Below are 16,746 nucleotides of genomic sequence, written 5' to 3'. Positions count from 1 at the left end.
GATGTATGTTGTCATCCTTGTTAATTTCACATAGAAGAAAGTCTTTGGTGCAACGCCGACAGTACATGATATGAGAAAATATTTGTTTAGAAACTTTATAAATATTTATTTTAAACTGTGTCCGTCTTTCTGTATACCTACCCTGTCTTTATGCTTATCCCACTACATATTTATCAATGGATTTATTAATACTTGGATCTTCCACCAGATTATCATGTTATCTAATAAAGTGAAACCATCCGTCCCATCCCTTTCACCTGGATTAACGAACTGACCAATAAATTACAGGGGAAATAGCAACCAAAATGTATACCTGGACCAAGGTCTTTTGCTGGAAGGTGACAGGATGGATGGAGAAGTACTGTCAGGACTACTTGTCTCAGATCCGGTAGTTTTGCTGAAACAAAAATATTACTTGAGGGAAACTTCTATTCATATTTACTGCCCCCATAAAGAAATAAAAAAGTAAGAAAAAAATGGGAGAGGGGGGGATGGGGGTTGTGTGCAACAGGGGAGAAAATTGCAAATAGTTTACCTTGAAAGATTAATAATTCTGGACACCCTGCTTTGCATGATAACTTTCTTCTTTTGGTTCATGTTCTCTTTCAATGCGGGTCGAACCATTTCCATGCCTCCCTAATAAATTGTTTATCATAATTAACAGTTTTATTTTGGTAAGAATGTGCTTCTGGCTTACTTTCATTCCATCAATGAAAAAAATATCAAACAAGGATGAAAACATCCATAAGAAGCGAAGCACTAAAAAATCAGGGAATAGACAAACTGAGTTATAGAGTAGATGTTCAGCTGTCATAACAAATAAAGGAATGTAAAGAAATCTTTCAAGGAAGGACTGACAAGACAACATAATGAATAGACTATAAGCCCAAATTTCATAATATCTACACATAAAATTTCAGTTCTCTATATTCAAAAGCCTCTTGAGATAATCACATTTCACCCATAGCGTTACGGACTAACTGACCGACTGAAAAGACAGACAAAATGTTTTTACCTGTCTATTATCACTTTTATTCTCCTTGTTGCTTTCAGGAGACACCTTCCTCTCATTATTAATATCAGCAATGACAGAAGATTCATTATCAGCCTTGTCTTTCTCCCCACCAACAACAGCTTTGGATCTAACTTCAACTTCAGTAAACTTGACTTTGGGCTCGGCATCAGCAATTTTGTCAACTTCAGTTAAGATCTTGTTATCAGTAGATGGTGGCGGCGCAGCAATAACAGGTTTATTTTCTAGCTCAGTGATGCCAGAAATGTCACTGTCAGCTGTACTGCTTGCTAGAGATGAGTTGAGGTCGTCAGTGTTTATTTCATTATTAGTGTTGTCATTCTTATTGCTTGCTTCTTTTTCATTGGTAGATTTATCAACATCCTCATTGGCAGATTTTTCTTGAGCCACATTCGTGGATTTCTCATCATCATGATCATTGTTGGAAGATTTTTCATCATTTATCACAGTATCTACTTCATTATTGCTTGTACTAGCTGCTTCTTCTATAGGATAGTTTTCTATGACTTCTTTGTCCTTGGTGGTATCGTCAACTGACTTTTCAATGGATTCATCAGCAGCAGTTTTTTCGTCAGATATAGTTTCGCTAACATCCATTTCTTCGGTTTCTTGGATAACAGTCGGCTCTTTGTCAGCTTGGACCTAAAATATTAAATAGTTATTATTAATCCCAATATTAAGTTACCAATCCCACACCCCAAAAAAATGCCCCCCCCCCCCCCACATATTTAATACATTTTTTTAAGAAGTCAAATCTAAAGCTTTATTTCTTTATCTTACAAAGTAGTACAATACGTGACTGTTAAAAAACGGCGGCGTTACTATCAATGTCACTTATAACCGACATATCCCGCTGATTATAGTCAACAAAATAACAGCGCAAAGTTCGTTTTTCGGCGGTTTTGCTGCAAAATTATTGACGTTTGCTTAGTATTAAACTAGTGCCAATTAAAACTCAATAAAAACGTATCTTTTTAGTTAGTTTTTTTGTGTGTCAATTTCAAAAGTTTCATGTTAATCAAAACGAATGGCTTGTAAAGAAGCTTTGCTTCTTAGGAACTAAAATAATATTTACGTCTTTAACTCGAATAATAATTAATTAACTATATTATTATGTAATTTATAAATCTATGTGTCAATACACCCGGGAGGGAGAGGGCATTGGACTGCAAATTTTAACAGTACACAATGTTTATTTGTTGGGTCACAAACTTTGAGTACCTTTATAGAATCGTGATTGGTTGGTTCCAAAATAGAACTGTTTAAGTAATAATTCAATCTACAGCAGGGATTTTTTTAGGTTAATTCATAACATAAGGCTTTATTTTTAAAATTGTATTAGGCATTTTATGAAAAAGGCGTTTTCTGAGATGAATATTTATTAATGTTTATTATCATTGGGGATTGAGTAATAATTTATTTACCCTTGTCTTATCCCTTAAGAGTAATATAGAATTTAAGTGCGTCAGTAGAAGACAACCTAATTAAAGGATAAGGCAAGAATTAATATGAAAATGGATATATATATGTTTGGATGTTGCACCAGACTTTCATGTACTCTGATACTGAGCCTTGATGTGACATGTTAATCCTTGTGTTGCTCGCAGCTGGCTATAATAACGATATCCCCCCTCCCCGCCCATCCTACTGGATGAACGAACTGACTAATAAAAGAGGTCCATATTAGCAACCTAAATTGACGACAACTTTTCATAATGTCCACGTATATTAATATATTTATTAAATTAGGTAAGAATTAATAGGAACTGGAGTAGTAATCACCAATTAAACATCTATTTATTTCCCCTTAACTTAAGCAATAATATTTTTTTCTTTATTAACATATTATGTAAATATAGTTATTTTTAACATTTATTCAACTTCCATTTTTTAGAACATATGCAATCTTATCAGAATTATCGTACGTCCATTTAAAATATAACGCTTTTTACTTTTTTGACTAAGGGAGGAGTAGTTTGTGCTTGAAAGCGATCATTAAGTGTTCTTAATATTGACAAAATGCATAGTATAATTAAACGCATATTTAATAGCACCTAGACTTAATAATCGCTTTCGATAAGGCTAACTCACGACTTATACGCAATACAAGCACAAACTATTTCTCCCTTTTTTATTTCATCAAACTATTCTTATGAATTTTGGAATACTGATTCCTACGACAACAAAGTAAAATGCTTTAGAAAAAGAATCTCTATAATCAAAACCAGGAAATGTAAGTATGTTCTAAAACAGTATCCTGTATTTAAGCACTTTTGAAACAAAGTTAATAACATTTGTGCAGGGGTGTATATTCTACATGGGATCCCCGGCTCAGGGGGGGGGGGGGGGAAATAAGTGGTTGGAGGGAAAAAAAATGTAAGAATTAAGAAAACTGAAAACATTTTTTCCATTTCCCCCTTCTCCTTGGTGAAAAAAACTAAAAACGTGTGTGGTAGGAGGCAAAAAATAAATAAAATATAGAGTTCTTTAAATATTTTTCCATTTTCCCCCCTACTTGGTGAGAAAAAACTAGGGGAGAAAAAAAAATAAAAAAAATTGTCACCGGGGAAAAAAAAATAAATCTTGTGCAGAATATACACCCCTGCATTAGTGTTCAGTAAGACTTTTAGTCTGCTTATTCAGTTCAGACTTAGCCTCAAATGGATGTTGTCATCCTTGTCAGGTGTTATGTCTTAGTAGCCTTAAGAACCTTGAATTTAGTGTTAAGGATAGAGTGGACATTTTAATATTAATCTAGCAAAACAATATTTGTAAATATCAATTCTTTAAATATCTACACTCTATTGGTTGCAAAAAACGTACATATTCACACGTGCCTTGTCTTCCCAGGAATCTTAAGGGATAAGATAATAAACTAATCCTTCTATAGATTTAAATTAATAATTGCAAAGTTTGTAACCTGGTTAAATACCAATTTTATTATTATTTTTATTGTATCAAGATACAAAAAAGTTTTTGAAGCAGCAAACGAGAATGCATGTTTGTATAAGAAGAGCCATTTTGGTCCATTTCAATACAGATAGACAAACAAACATCCTGTTACTTTGATCTTTGATACCTATACCTAGCTAGTTCTTTTTATATAGTTGTTACCTTAGAAATATCAAAATATTGAGCAAGAACGTCCAGGACAGATTTATCTTCTTTTGCTAGTCTCACCAAATCTTCTATGGCGGTTTCACCAACTAAAATAAATTAGGATCTGTTTGGATAAGACAATGCCCGATAGATTAATGTACATTCCATAACCCAGTGATTATACAAAATTACCCCTTGTGAAGATTAGTTTGTGGTTGAAACGTTAAGACACTCTCTTAATGAAGCAAAGAATAAAAATTAAATTCAAGTCGCCGAAGTTGTTAAGCCCACTATCGGAATAATACAACGTTATAATTCTACAAAATTTGTTAAATATCATAATCTTTAACTTTTCTGCTTGAGAAGGGTTTATGGGTTTATTTTAGTTTCCCCCATAATCCTACTATTAATGTCACGCCTCTGATATAGATGTAGTTTTTAGTGTTTAAAAATAATCCTACCAGGTTTAGCGCCAGCCTTCAAGAGAAGATCAACATGTTCAACATTTCCACTGCCAACAGCCTCCATAAGAGGTGTTATACCATCGTTGTCGTACTGGACATCACCACTGAAAATATTTTGTTCATACTCAAGGTATCAAATACAATAACTAATGTAATACTAGAAGCTATGCCCCTTGAGGTGGAGAAAGGTGGAGGGGGGAATCGACCAATACCCTTTTTAATTATAAGTTGTAAAAGAAAATGTAAATATTTTTTGGCGGAGTGTTAACTTTTTCTGAGGGCGATTTCTTTAGGAAGGGTGTTAGTTATAAACCACCCATGACCCCTTAGAAGCAACAATATAACGGAGAACCATATCAGTCAAGCAGTTAGCGAGACCCTTCGGTACACAGACAAACAAACCTCCTGATGATTTTATATTATGATTAGAAAGGAAAATATTAAAAGATATGCTTTCGTAGGCAACATTAATGAATTTTTTCCCTTCTATAGCAGGTTTTTTAAAAGCCTGATTTAATTTTCCCTTTCATTGTCCTAATATCTAAGGGGGGGGGGGGGGGGGGGGTTCAATGCAACCATCTCGTAATCAGTGAGCAAATGGCACTTAGAATTCGAATTTCGATCTGAACTTTTGCATTAGTAATCCTTGGTAGGTCTATTTTCCCTAAATTGAACAAAAAGTTGGAAAAGTAACGGCTGGCGGCTTAGCCGTTTAGCCGTTTTTAGCCTATTTTCAGGGTAAATCCATCATCAATTACGTAGAAATCAACTTTTTAAAACATATTTATGGTTTAATTCATGTTAATAATAGCAATAACCATTTTTAAAACTTCTAGTACCAACAGCTACCGTCTAGAACCGTTTGATAGCGTTTTGGAGTGGCAAAGAGTATTATGTGGAGATAATTTTCGTGACTAATTTCCACTAAATAGATACAAAAAATGGCAAAACGGCTGAGCCGCCAGCCGTTACTTTTTCAACTTTTTGTTCAATTTAGGGAAAATAGACCTACCAAGGATTACTCATGCAAAATTTCATATGGAAATTCGAATTCTAAGTGTCATTTGCTCACTGATTACGAGATGGTTGCATTAAAAAAAAACCTTAACAATAATCAACTGACAAAAACTAACCCAGCATCGATTAGCAGCTGCATTATCTGGGTAGAATCTTTCTTCTTTGACAGAGATACTTCGTGCAGTGGTATCCAACCTAAAAATTCGAAGATTTTTCTTTCAGATTTGGGTTGATTTTTCGCTTCAAGAGAAAATCTTTTTCTGATTGGCTTTGAAACTGACTAATACACACTGTATATTCTGCAAAAGGGGGAGTTAAAAATAAAATATATGTGGTTGGGGGAAAATTTGAAAAAAATGTAAAATTTAAGAGAACTGAAAGCATTTTTCCATTTTTCTCCCCTCTATAAAAAGTAAAGAATAGGTGGGAGGGGGAATAATATGAATAAAATATAGAGTTCTGAAAATATTTTTTCAAGATTCCCTCGTGATATATCCACCTATTTTAAATCCATTTGGTATATTTATGTCAGGTGTCCCACAAATTTACCTGCAGCGTCTGGCACATTCGGATTGGCTCCTTGCTCGAGCAGCTGCTTAACTTTCTCCAGATCTCCTTTCTTAGCCGCGGCGAATAGGGTGGTCTCGCCAAATTTGTTCCGCTTGCCGTCAACTCCTTGGCTGTCCGGTTTACTGGCCGATCCGGGTTTATCAGGGGTTTCTAAACAAGATAATTATTAATAATATGTAACTTTCAGCTGAAATATGGTTTTAGGCTTTTACTGTCCAAACCCTCTACATTACTTCTTAAGCAGTCCCTGATGGCAAGAGGCGCTGCTGCTAATAAAAGAATTTGAAGACTAGTATTACCGTTTTTGGAAGGACTTTTCTGTTTCTTAAGGATGCTTCGCCTTGATCTTCTCTTTTCATTTGCATCTTCTTCTAAAAAGAAAAGAATCATGCTATAGATTTCAATCTTGAGAAAATAGAAACGCAAGTATCTATCAAAATCATCATGTTAATAGGTCAAAACAATATTATTATATTCAGTAGATCTAAATGATCAATCCGACCCCATTACCCTTCCAAAGCAAAGCTTTACCTAAGTTTTGCGACTGTTATGACAAACTCATTATATAAATGAAATTAAGAATAAATGTCTTTAAGTACCAAAAAATGTACACTTTTAAATCTATAGGTAATGTATCTCTATAAATATTTTTACGTACCAACAGGTTTCTGAGAGTTTTCAATGATTTCCTCATCCTGAGAATCTTCGCTCTTTGCATCCTAAAGTTAATAAAAAGTATGAGCTCTTTGCATTCTAAAAATTATGATATTTTGAGCTTTGTGCATTCTGAAGTTAAAAGTACTGTAAGCTCTTTACATTCTGAAATTAAAGAAGTTAGTCACTGCTGGTTTGTACAATCTAATCTAGAGATTGATTAAAGGTCCCAACAGTCTTTAAGCTGACAAATGACAGAATTAACATCCTACAGTTAATATAAAAATGAGATCTCTTTGCATTCTGAAGTTAATAAAAAGTATGAGCTCTTTATATTCTAAAGATATTTTAAGCTTTGTGCATTCTGAAGTTGAAAGAAAAATATAATCTCTTTGCATTCTGAAATTTATAAAAGAAAAGAATAAGCTCTTGACTTTGCATTCTGAAGTTAATAAAAGAAAAGTATGAGCTCTTTGTATCCTAAAGTTAATAAAAAAGGTTGAACTCTTTGCATTCTAAAATTAATAAAAAAAAAGTATGAACTCTTTGCATTCTGAAGATATTTAATTTGAGCTCATTGCATTCTGAAGTTTAAAAAAGTATGAGCTCTTTGCATTCTAAAATCAGTTAAAGAAGTTAGTCAATGCTGATTTGTACAATCTAATCTAGATTGAATAAAGGTCCAAACAGTCTATAAGCTGACAAAGGACAGAACGTAGCAATTATATCTTTTTCAATTGAAGTGGTAAATGTTAAGTTTAGTATCTCATTCACTTTAGCAGAGACTAGGTATCAGACGTTCGAAAAATCCCTAGTTATGAAGTATTATAATACTATAAATCACCTCTTTAGCTACTTCGACAGTCTCAAGAATAGTAACAGACTCTGTGACTTTAGTGCCACACTCAACCATCTCAGCAGTAAGTATATCCTCGCTGGAGATAGTAATAGTTTTAGGTCTGTCAGCAGCACCAGCTGCAGACGATGGTGGACTGATTATCTCAACAGAATCCGCAACTTTGTCTGCGGTTGGTTCCTGATTACATAGATTACTATAGATATCAGATCAGGTACATTTTTACTTTGGGTACCTTCCATTGACATCCAAGCTTTTTATTTTCATAGGGTTTTAAAAGGTTTGAGGTAAGTAAACTAATGATTTTTTATAATATTGAGGGGGATAAAATAACTCCAACCTAAGGAGCGTCTATGATATCCTCATCCTCAACAACAACAAAAATCAAAAAGAATGAATCATTAAAATCTTTCAGAACAAAAAAAATCCTTCCATATGAGGCCTTAAAATGCACAATTAAAAAAATTTAAGCATGATTTAATGAAATCTATAGTTTTCTATGCCTTTTCGTTTGCTACTTCTGCTTGACTTTCTTTTTCTTGACTTTGACTGCTGTCGCCAAATATTTCTTTGGCGATTTGCCTCCGTGTTCTTTTACTGAAAATAAACAGAGTTACTTGAGTTAAGTTTCATAGACATCCAGGGATGTAAGGGTTCAGACAATGGACGACAAATTGACAAATTCTTAGCGCGTTTTCACTGACTGACCAAGCGCGCGTTACATGTGTATTTTTAGCCTGGCTTCATCTAGATTATTTATATTTCTTGAATAAAATGACGATTCCGTTTTCATTAATAATGCTGAAAATTAAGTACCTATACATTATTTTATTTTAGCAACTTTATGATTTAAAGTTAACCCGTCTATTATTTATCAAAGATACAATATTATCAAGGATAAGGCGTTGGACGAAAACAAAAAAAATAAATGATAAGAACTTTCAAGAAAAGATTAAGCCATCAAAGTGCCTACCTGGCAGAAGTTTGAACTTCTTCCTCAATTTGTCTCTTTCTCTTGCTCGACTGCTGAGGCGTTGAAATGCTTTTCCTAAAAATTTAAATTTTTTTCCCAATATATTCAAAACTATCCTATAATAAAAAGTATTAAGGGTTTTTTGCTGAAGCTTGAGATCTCAGTAACTACTGAACTGATAGGTTTTCTATTATAGGGAAGTTTCACATAGGTCCCGTGATGGTTTAAGACTATTATATTTTAAGATTTAAGTCTTGCGATCGTTTAAAGCTTTTATATGCCTCTTTCTACCTCTGATCGAATATAGATTTATACAAACTTATAATTTGCAACTGAAAATTACACTAAGACTTGGGAGTGGGACAGATAAAATTATTTGGGAGGAGAGATTAGACTGTAAATTACACTAAGCCCAAGGTTTTAAACCCATCACATATGTATTTAGTTTTAAATGGGAAGTTCAAAACTAGCAGGGAGGGTATCAATTTATCGTTCATTGTCTTACTCCTAAGATCCTTGGTAATACGTAAAAAGTACAAATATATTTATCAATATTCAAAATCACAATATTTGGTTACCTTGGCCGACCGCGCTTCTTGTTAGATGCTTCGTTTTCATGGTCCTGTTCATCCTTTTTCAACAGGGATTGGCTTGGACTTTCAATTGGGTCTTCAACCTAAAATTATGCATTATAGAGTAACAGGATATCTCTGTGTGTGACCTGTCGCTGAACCTTTATGACCTCACAAAAAATGAAAAGCATAAGTGAAGGGTAGAACTAAGTCATCTGGCTCAGTTTGTTAGGAAAATGACGTCAATCCTTAAGAATAGTTTTTTGTTTGTCTCTGGAAATAAACAATAAATAGTTTAACGGGCCTCCAGGTTCCGGAGCTGCATACCTCCAGGTGGTCTCTGTACAGGTAAAAATTAAAAAAAATTTAAAGTTAGAGGACAAGAGAGAGAGAGAAGTTAGAGGACAACTTATAAAACAAAATATACATTTTTTTAAAATGATATTCACATATTTGAAGAAATACATGTATATTTTGTTTCATAAGCTGACCTCTAACTCTCAAACATATTTTTTTTTTCATTTTTGCCTATACAGAGACCACCTGGAGGCCTGCAGCTCCGGAACCTGGAGGCCCGTTAAACTATTTATTGTTTATTTCCAGAGACAAACAAAAAACTATTCTTAAGGATTGACGTCATTTTCCTAACAAACTGAGCCAGATGACTTTTTTAACCCCCCATATTTACACCTAAGGTTTTTCTTTTAAAAATGCCAGGAATTACCCCCCCCCCCCCCCGCCCACGGTATTCTTACCTTTTCTAATATAGCTTCGTCTATGCTTTCTTCAAGGGGAGGTTTTCCATCAACTTTATCTTCAGTTGATTTATCTTTGGCACTTTCATTTTCGCGGTCTTTTCCGCTATCAGCTTTTTGTTTGGAGCTTTCGCGGGCTTTTTCTGGAACAGCTGATTCGTGCATATTTGGCGGGGGGAAACTAGCATTGCTTGATGAAGATTCGTCCATAGAGTGTTGGCTCATAAATTGACTGGGAATGTTGATTATGGAATCGTCCCTTAATTATCGAAATAAGTTAAAGATAATCACAGCAAGAATAGTTAAGAAAAAAACATAGATTTTTAGTAAGATTGACAAAAAGTCTTTTTTATAGGTATATATTAATGCAATTTAATCTAATAAAAAAATAGAACAATCAGAGTAAAATAAAATGGCCATAAAAGGCTAAGCAGAATCACATTGTATTATAGTCAGCTTTACGCGGATATTTTATCGATAAATTATAAGATTAATTCCGCTTTTTTTCTACCCGGAGGGACCGAAGGCTGGGGCTAACAAAACTGGTATTACTATTGAGATTTTTCATTTTGATATTCGTAAAAATTATCTATAATATGATACTACACATAATTTTTCATTATGGCTGAGAACCGGTTCTAATCCAGAGGATTTTGAACGGTTTCGAAGCCATACTGGAAAACATGTAAAAAATCTGGAATCCTTTCCATTTCCAGATTATTATTAAATTGTGGAATTATCTTAAATATTTCGATGCCATACTGGAAATTATAGCAGTCTACCTGGAAAGTTCGCTGTATAGGGCTGGTATGTCATCCCTTCTGGAGGTCATTTTCTCTTTCTGGTGGTCGGTCAACACACGTTTACCCTGTAATAAAACAATGGATATAGAATACGTGGATATTAGGACAGGGGAAAATTTGTTGCTCCAATGGTGCTCATTTATTGGTCAGATCGTTCCTCAAGTAGGAGGGAAAGGAAGAATAAAAGAAGTGGATAGAATTAGCATATTATCAGAATCTCTCACACTATCAATGTATTTTATATCCATTAATCAAACACATTTTGTTTTAAATTTTTAATGTGATATCGTGATAATAAAACAGCTATAGTATTATTTGAAATTGACGACTTTTCCCACAAAATATCGAAATATCGTAGTTGAAATGTCTTCATATAAATAAACTTTTAGAATTGCATTGTGCCGCGGATAGTAAAATATAAAAAAAATCATAAGAACAATTCCAGGTTCTTCCAACTAAACTGATAATCATTTAATGATTTTTATTTTATTATTCGTGGAAAATTGTCAGTAATCCAATGCTATAAATGATTTTTTATGTATTGCTGAGAACCGATTCTAATCCAGCGGATATCAATCGTTTTCGAAGCCATACTGGAAAACATGTTAAAAATTTGTATGTATTTCTAAAGAAGCCTTTCCATTTCCAAATTATTATTAAATTGTGGAAAAATTTTAAATATTTGAAAATTTTTAGTACTTAAATAATAAGTATTATATGCAAGTAAACAAGGATGACAACATCCATAAAAGCGAAGCTCTGAAACGGTAGGACAAACGGACATTAACACTTGTATAATGTCAGAACTGAATAATCAGAATGCGAATGTATAAGGGTCAAAGCAAAATTGTAAGTAAATTTGTTGAAAAACTGCTTGATACAGGATAATGATTATGGACATACTTACATTTGTAGGACTTGATTATAGAGTTGCTTCGCTTATAATATTGTACTTTGTTGTCCCAGGAATCAGTATACCAAAAATCAGACCAATCGGATAATTAGGTCACATACAAATTTGTTGTTAAAAATGTAAAAAAAAATCAACATGTTTAAAATGGACGTACGGACATTTTGGTAATGATTATAGAGTTACTACGCTTTCTAACTCGTACCTAACTACTAAAGGAATCACCATGCAAAATTTGAAATCGATAGGACAATTCTAGCATGCCTAAATTAACGAAAAAAAACTATTTAAAAAAGTAAAAAAAATCAACATGTTTAAAATGGACGTACGGACATTTTGGTAATGATTATAGAGTTGCTACGCTTTCTAAATCGTACCTAACTACTAAAGGAATCACCATGCAAAATTTGAAATTGATAGGACAATTCTAACATGTCTAAATTAACGAAAAAAGCTATCCGTTACGGACGGACGGACGTACGGACGGACCGACCCTAATTATAGAAAAGCTTCGCTTTTAAAAATATTAAAATAATGAATGTTTATATAAGGTTTTATTTAGGATTAAGATAAATAGAAATTTAGCTAAAATTAGTAAATAAATAAAAGAAAAGCTTATGATAAATTAATTTTAGATACAGACTTGCAGTTCAGGGAGGAAGGAGATATTGGGCTGTTTATCACACTAGTTTCCAAAGTTTTGTAATAGCGTTTTCTTATTCGTTGGCTATATAACTTTTAAGACTTTATGAAATTTTGATTGGTTTGTTCTTTAAGTTGAGTGTCAAAACGTTTCAACCACTAATTGTAATGAACAGAAGGGGTAATTTTTTGTATCATCATTAGGGAATATACATAAATTTGTAAGTCATTGTCTTGTCCCTTTGTCTTGCTATGCCATTAACATTGTATTTGTCGTTGATTTATAAAGGGGGGGGGGGGGGGGTGCGTAATGACCTAAGCTCTTAAACCGTGAGCAAAATGGTCTAAATATTGAGCTAGACCCTTCAAACTTGGTATATAAGCCTAGTCCTATAGGTATTACATCTAAATGGCAAAAAAATCCAAAAAATTTTTTTTTTAGGTTAGGTTAGGTAAGAAAAACCCTGCGGAAATGGGGTTTTTAGGCTTTTTTTGGTCTATTTTGATGTGGAAACTTGTCTTAAATTGTTTTTTCTTACGGTTTTAACTTAAATACACTGTATCTATTCATATGGACATTATTTAAGATGATTAAGCAAGTCGGGGACCGACCCCAGGGGGCTAGGTGGGTGGCCCGCAGGGGTTAAGTTCATTTTTCCCAATATATTTGTTGTGATACATCAAATTATAGGTTTTTTAGGCCAAGGAACTCAAATTCAGAGCTAAAATAAGCATTAGACTAATCTGAAGCTAGCCCCAGCGGGCTAGGTTGGTGGCCCGCAGGGGTTAAGTGCATTTTTTCTAATATATATCTTGTTATATATCAAACTATAGGTTTATTAGGTCAAGAAACTCAAATTCTGAGCGAAAATTAGCATTAGACTGACCTGAAGCTAACCCCCCCGGGCTAGGTTGGTTTTCTACAGGGCTTAAGAGCATTTACCTAACCTAACCTAGAAACTTACTTATATTTTTACAGTTTTTTTTCTTGAATAAACTTTGTCTATTAATGAGAACTTTATTTAAGATGATCCAGCAAGTCGGGGACCGACCCCAGCGGGCTAGGTGCTTCCAATATATATGATGTGATACATCAAATGATATGTTTTTTAGGTCAAAGAACTCAAATTCAGAGCTAAAATAAGCATTAGAATAATCTGAAGCTAACCCCAGCGGGCTAGCTGGGTTGCCCACAGGGCTTTAGTGCATTTTACCTAAGCTAACCTAGAAACTTACATTTATTATTTTTTTTAGGTTTTTTTTCTAGAATAAACTGTCCATTCATGAGGACTTTATTTAAGATGATCCAGCAAGTCGGGGACCGACCCCAGCGGGCTAGGTGGGTGGCCCGCAGGGGTTAAGTGCATTATTTCCAATATAGATCTTGTTATATATCAAAATAAAGGTTTTTTAGGTCAGTTAACTCAAATTCAGAGCTAGAATGAGAATAAGACTAATCTGAAACTAGCCCCAGCGGGCTAGGTTGGTGGCCCGCAGGGGTTAAATGCATTATTTCCAATATAGATCTTGTTATATATCAAAATAAAGGTTTTTAAGGTCAAGAAACTCAAATTCAGAGCTAAAATTGGCATGGGTGGCCCACAGGGGTGTAGTGCATTTTACTAAAGTATGTGTTCAGAGCTATTTTAAGCATGAGACTGACCTAAGGCTAACCCCAGCGGATTAGGTGGGTGGCCTGCAGGGGTAAATTTTCCAAATTATGTGTTGTTATACATCAAACTATAGGTTTTTAAAGTCAATTTGGAGCTAAAAAAACACGATAGCAACCTGATACACCTAGCCTGCTGGGGTCTTAAATCTTAAATAATGTTCTAATAAATAGACACAGTTTATTCCAGAAAAAAACCATAAAAAACAAGTAAGGTTCTAGGTTAGGTAAAAACTTGCAGGCAACCCACCTAGCCCGCTGTGGCTAGCTTCAGATTAGTCTGATGCTTTTATTAGCTGTAAATTTGAGTTTCTTGACCTTAAAAACCTATACTTGGATGTATGACAACACATACTTTTTAAAAAAAATGCATTTAACCCCTGAGGGACACCCACATAGCCCGCTGGGGTCGGTCTTCGACTTGCTGGATCATCTGAAATAAGGTCCTCATGAATGGACAGTTTATTTGAAAAAAAAACCTAAAAAAAAAAACTATTAAATGTAAGTTTCTAGGTTAGGTTAGGTAAAATGCACTTAAGCCCTGTGGGCTACCTATCTAGCCCGCTGGGGTTAGCTTCAGATTAGTCTAATGCTTATTTCAGCTCTGAATTTGAGTTCTTTGACCTAAAAAACATATAATTGGATTTATCACAACATATATATTGGGGAAAATGCACTTAACCCCTGCAGGCCACCCACCTAGCCCGCTGGGGTCGGTCTTCGACTTGCTGAATCATCTGAAATAAGGTCCTCATGAATGGACAGTTTATTCTAGAAAAAAAACCTAAAAAAAAAAAATAAATGTAAGTTTCTAGGTTAGCTTAGGTAAAATGCACTAAAGCCCTGTAGGCAACCCAGCTAGCCCGCTGGGGTTAGCTTCAGATTATTCTAATGCTTATTTTAGCTCTGAATTTGAGTTCTTTGACCTAAAAAAAATATCATTTGATGTATCACATCATATATATTGGAAAAATGCACTTAACCCCTGCGGGCCACCCACCTAGCCCGCTGGGGTCGGTCCCCGACTTGCTGGATCATCTTAAATAAAGTCTTCATTAATAGACACAGTTTATTCAAGAAAAAAACCTGTAAAAATATAAGTAAGTTTCTAGGTTAGGTTAGGTAAATGCTCTTAAGCCCTGCAGAAAGCCAACCTAGCCCGGGGGGGTTAGCTTCAGGTCAGTCTAATGCTAATTTTCGCTCAGAATTTGAGTTTCTTGAACTAAAAAACCTATAGTTTGATATATAATATAACAAGATATATATTAGAAAAAATGCACTTAACCCCTGCGGGCCACCAACCTAGCCCGCTGGGGCTAGCTTCAGATTAGTCTAATGCTTATTTTAGCTCTGAATTTGAGTTCCTTGACCTAAAAAACCTATAATTTGATGTATCACAACAAATATATTGGGAAAAATGAACATAACCCCTGCAGGCCACACACCTAGCCCCCTGGGGTCGGTCCCCGACTTGCTTAATCATCTTAAATAATGACCATATGAATAGATACAGTGTATTTAAGTTAAAACCCTAAGAAAAAACAATTTAAGGCAAGTTTCCACATCAAAATAGATCAAAAAAAGCCTAAAAACCCCATTTCCGCAGGGTTTTTCTTACCTAACCTAACCTAAAAATAAAAATTTTTGGATTTTTTTGCCATTTAGATGTAATACCTATAGGACTAGGCTTATATACCAAGTTTGAAGGGTCTAGCTCAATATTTAGACCATTTTGCTCACGGTTTAAGAGCTTATGTCATTACGCACTCCCCCCCCCCCTTATACCTTTCGGAGAAAGAAAGAGGGAAAGAACCGCCATTTTTTCAAAAAAAAAAAAAAAAAGGGCCAGGGGTGTATATTCTGCATGGGATCCCCCCCCCCCCCCCCCCCCGCTGCTATAGGAAGGGGAGTTAAAAAATATGTGGAATGGGGAAAGATAATAAAAAGTTAAGATATCTGAATTTAATTTGCCATCCGTAGGTAATAGACTAGAAAAGAAATGTAGAAGGGGCAAAAAAAGAAATAAAGAGAACTGGAAATATCATTCCAATTTTCCCCTTCCTTGGGGAAAAAACTATGGCGGAGAAAAGGAAATATTTTGCAGCCAGGGAAAAAAATTAATCTTATGCAGAAAAATCCGGCATAACTCCTTACCATGCATGCACAGTGAAGACACCCAGACAAAGGTTTCAGTCAAATATCTCTCTTAGTTATAAATTCATATTCCAGTATGATCTTGAAAACGGCAGGACTGAAAATTTTCACCTTAGGTTTAGCAGCAATCTTGACAAATTGGCAGCTGTCCTCATCCTCGAGTCTGACTGCTGGCGCTTTTGGTGGCTTCATTGCCGGAGACCTAAAATAGTTATTTATAGCCGGGGATAGTAAAATTAAAGTTGTAAAGTTAATTTCCGTTTTGTTAGTCCCAAGATGCCTACGCAGCTTGCCAACAAAACTGTTATTTTATTTTCAAAAGTTTAAATTTTTTTATCCGCGGAAAGTTGTCTACAATACGATACATGACTCTTCACTATGGCTCAAAACCGGTTCTAATCCAGCGGATATTCATACATTTCGCAGCCATACTTATAGTTATTTCTCGCATAATATTATAAACAGCTTTCCGCGGATATAGAATGTATAAGATTAAAACCAGTTTTTTAGCCCCGATTTCCGAATTTTATGATTGTACATTTTTATATTCGTAGAAAGCTGGATATAATACGATG

The 16,746-nt window shown here is 34.5% G+C and overlaps 2 protein-coding genes across 2 annotated transcripts in view; one reads left to right on the top strand and one right to left on the bottom strand.

Annotated features, from left to right (window-relative positions):
* Positions 1-16,746, top strand: part of LOC145304199 (hydroxypyruvate/pyruvate aldolase-like) — a 171,047-nt gene that overhangs the window by 80,060 nt on the left and 74,241 nt on the right. The window lies entirely within an intron of this gene.
* The window catches only part of LOC145304169 (uncharacterized), a 45,340-nt gene that overhangs the window by 8,115 nt on the left and 20,479 nt on the right, over positions 1-16,746 (bottom strand). The window contains exons 30-45 of the mRNA XM_080145937.1: positions 16,283-16,373; positions 10,776-10,861; positions 9,994-10,252; positions 9,245-9,342; positions 8,667-8,741; positions 8,197-8,290; positions 7,682-7,873; positions 6,842-6,902; positions 6,483-6,554; positions 6,163-6,333; positions 5,730-5,808; positions 4,594-4,700; positions 4,148-4,239; positions 1,016-1,675; positions 536-636; positions 314-397 (exon numbers count right to left, since the gene is read on the bottom strand). Of these exons, the coding sequence (XP_080002063.1) occupies positions 314-397; positions 536-636; positions 1,016-1,675; positions 4,148-4,239; positions 4,594-4,700; positions 5,730-5,808; positions 6,163-6,333; positions 6,483-6,554; positions 6,842-6,902; positions 7,682-7,873; positions 8,197-8,290; positions 8,667-8,741; positions 9,245-9,342; positions 9,994-10,252; positions 10,776-10,861; positions 16,283-16,373 (2,322 nt within the window). The remainder of the gene's footprint in view (positions 1-313; positions 398-535; positions 637-1,015; positions 1,676-4,147; positions 4,240-4,593; positions 4,701-5,729; positions 5,809-6,162; positions 6,334-6,482; positions 6,555-6,841; positions 6,903-7,681; positions 7,874-8,196; positions 8,291-8,666; positions 8,742-9,244; positions 9,343-9,993; positions 10,253-10,775; positions 10,862-16,282; positions 16,374-16,746) is intronic.

The sequence above is a fragment of the Acartia tonsa genome, chromosome 13, assembly GCF_053477335.1.
Source record: "Acartia tonsa isolate MP-2025a chromosome 13, ASM5347733v1, whole genome shotgun sequence".
In the NCBI taxonomy this organism is placed as follows: Eukaryota; Metazoa; Arthropoda; class Copepoda; order Calanoida; family Acartiidae; genus Acartia; species Acartia tonsa.
Note: the sequence above shows the minus strand (reverse complement) of the source record. Positions and strands in the feature narration are given on the sequence as shown.